The sequence below is a fragment of the Mandrillus leucophaeus genome, unplaced genomic scaffold (assembly GCF_000951045.1).
Source record: "Mandrillus leucophaeus isolate KB7577 unplaced genomic scaffold, Mleu.le_1.0 Scaffold342, whole genome shotgun sequence".
NCBI lineage: Eukaryota > Metazoa > Chordata > Mammalia > Primates > Cercopithecidae > Mandrillus > Mandrillus leucophaeus.
In genome coordinates this window covers 530,274-531,414 of record NW_012103610.1, presented here as the reverse complement: position 1 = coordinate 531,414, position 1,141 = coordinate 530,274, and the positions used below count along the sequence as shown (strand labels likewise).

Below are 1,141 nucleotides of genomic sequence, written 5' to 3'. Positions count from 1 at the left end.
ATCGCCTGAGGTCAGGAGACCAGCCTGACCAACATGGAGAAACCTAGCTGGGCATGGTGGCGCACGCCTGTAATCCCATCTACTCAGGAGGCTGAGGCAGGAGAATTGTTTGAACCCCGGAGGCAGAGGTTGCAGTAAGCCGAGATCATGCCACTGCACTCCAGCCTGGACAACAGCAAGACTTCATCTCAAAAAAAAAAGAATACGATAGGTCCCAGCTCAAGTCCATTAATAATATTTATTAAAAACTTAACTACATACTTGGCACTACAGACCTTTTGGTATTGACTCCTGGAATACCAGCATCCTATGACGTGAGTGTCCTCATTATTTCTGTTCTACAGACGTGGAGACTGAAGCATAGAGAGGTTAAGGGTCACCCATCTAGTAAATAGCAGTGCCAAGATTCCGAGATTCAAACTCCACAGTGCAAGTTCTTCACCGCCGACTCTACTGTCAGAGTAGCTGGTGCCTTTAGAGGTGGTTTGCTTTCCCCAGACACTGGTCTAACCACTGCCCATGTACTGTCTTAAGTAACCCTCCTGACAGTCTTTGACGGAGGCACCGTTAGTATGCTTGTTTTGCAGATGAGGAAACTGAGGGCCAGAGAAGGTCAGTGGGCCAAAGGTACACAGCAGAGACTGCCTCATGCAGTGGGACGTGTGTGGAATAGAGCTGGGGGGCTCGCTCTTACCCCAACCCTACTGGTGGGCATCTGCCTACCTTGGGTTCGGTCATATAAACACCTCATCTCCTCATCAGCCAAGTGGAGATGATAATGGACTTTTCCGGGGTTGGCGGGAGGTGTCCCTGGAGGAATACACGTGGAGGCACCACATCAGTGTAACCCACGTGATACAGGGTCCCGGATGACAGACGCTGTAGCGGCTGAGAAAAGATGCTTGAATGCCAAGACTCTGTTCCCGTTTGCTCCCAGGTTTTCACTGGTGCCTACCTAGCAGCTGTTGACTTAGTGAACTTTATGTTCATTCTCTTCCCAGTCTGTGGATCCACATTCAAGTCTAATTCAGGTGAGTGTGTGGCTGTCTTTTCCTGTCTCTATTCACCCATTCATGCATCAGCATGCTGAATGCCTACCCCTTATCACTCCCTGAGTGGGTCCCAGCCAGGCACAAACAAA

General features: G+C 49.9%; 1 protein-coding gene across 1 annotated transcript in view; it reads left to right on the top strand.

The window, feature by feature from the left end:
• The first annotated feature begins 933 nt into the window (after nucleotides 1-933).
• Nucleotides 934-1,141, top strand: part of TMEM44 (transmembrane protein 44) — a 72,586-nt gene continuing 72,378 nt past the window's right edge. Inside the window, exon 1 of the mRNA XM_011988957.1 lies at nucleotides 934-1,031. Coding sequence (XP_011844347.1) covers nucleotides 983-1,031 — 49 coding nt within the window. The 5' untranslated portion in view covers nucleotides 934-982. The remainder of the gene's footprint in view (nucleotides 1,032-1,141) is intronic.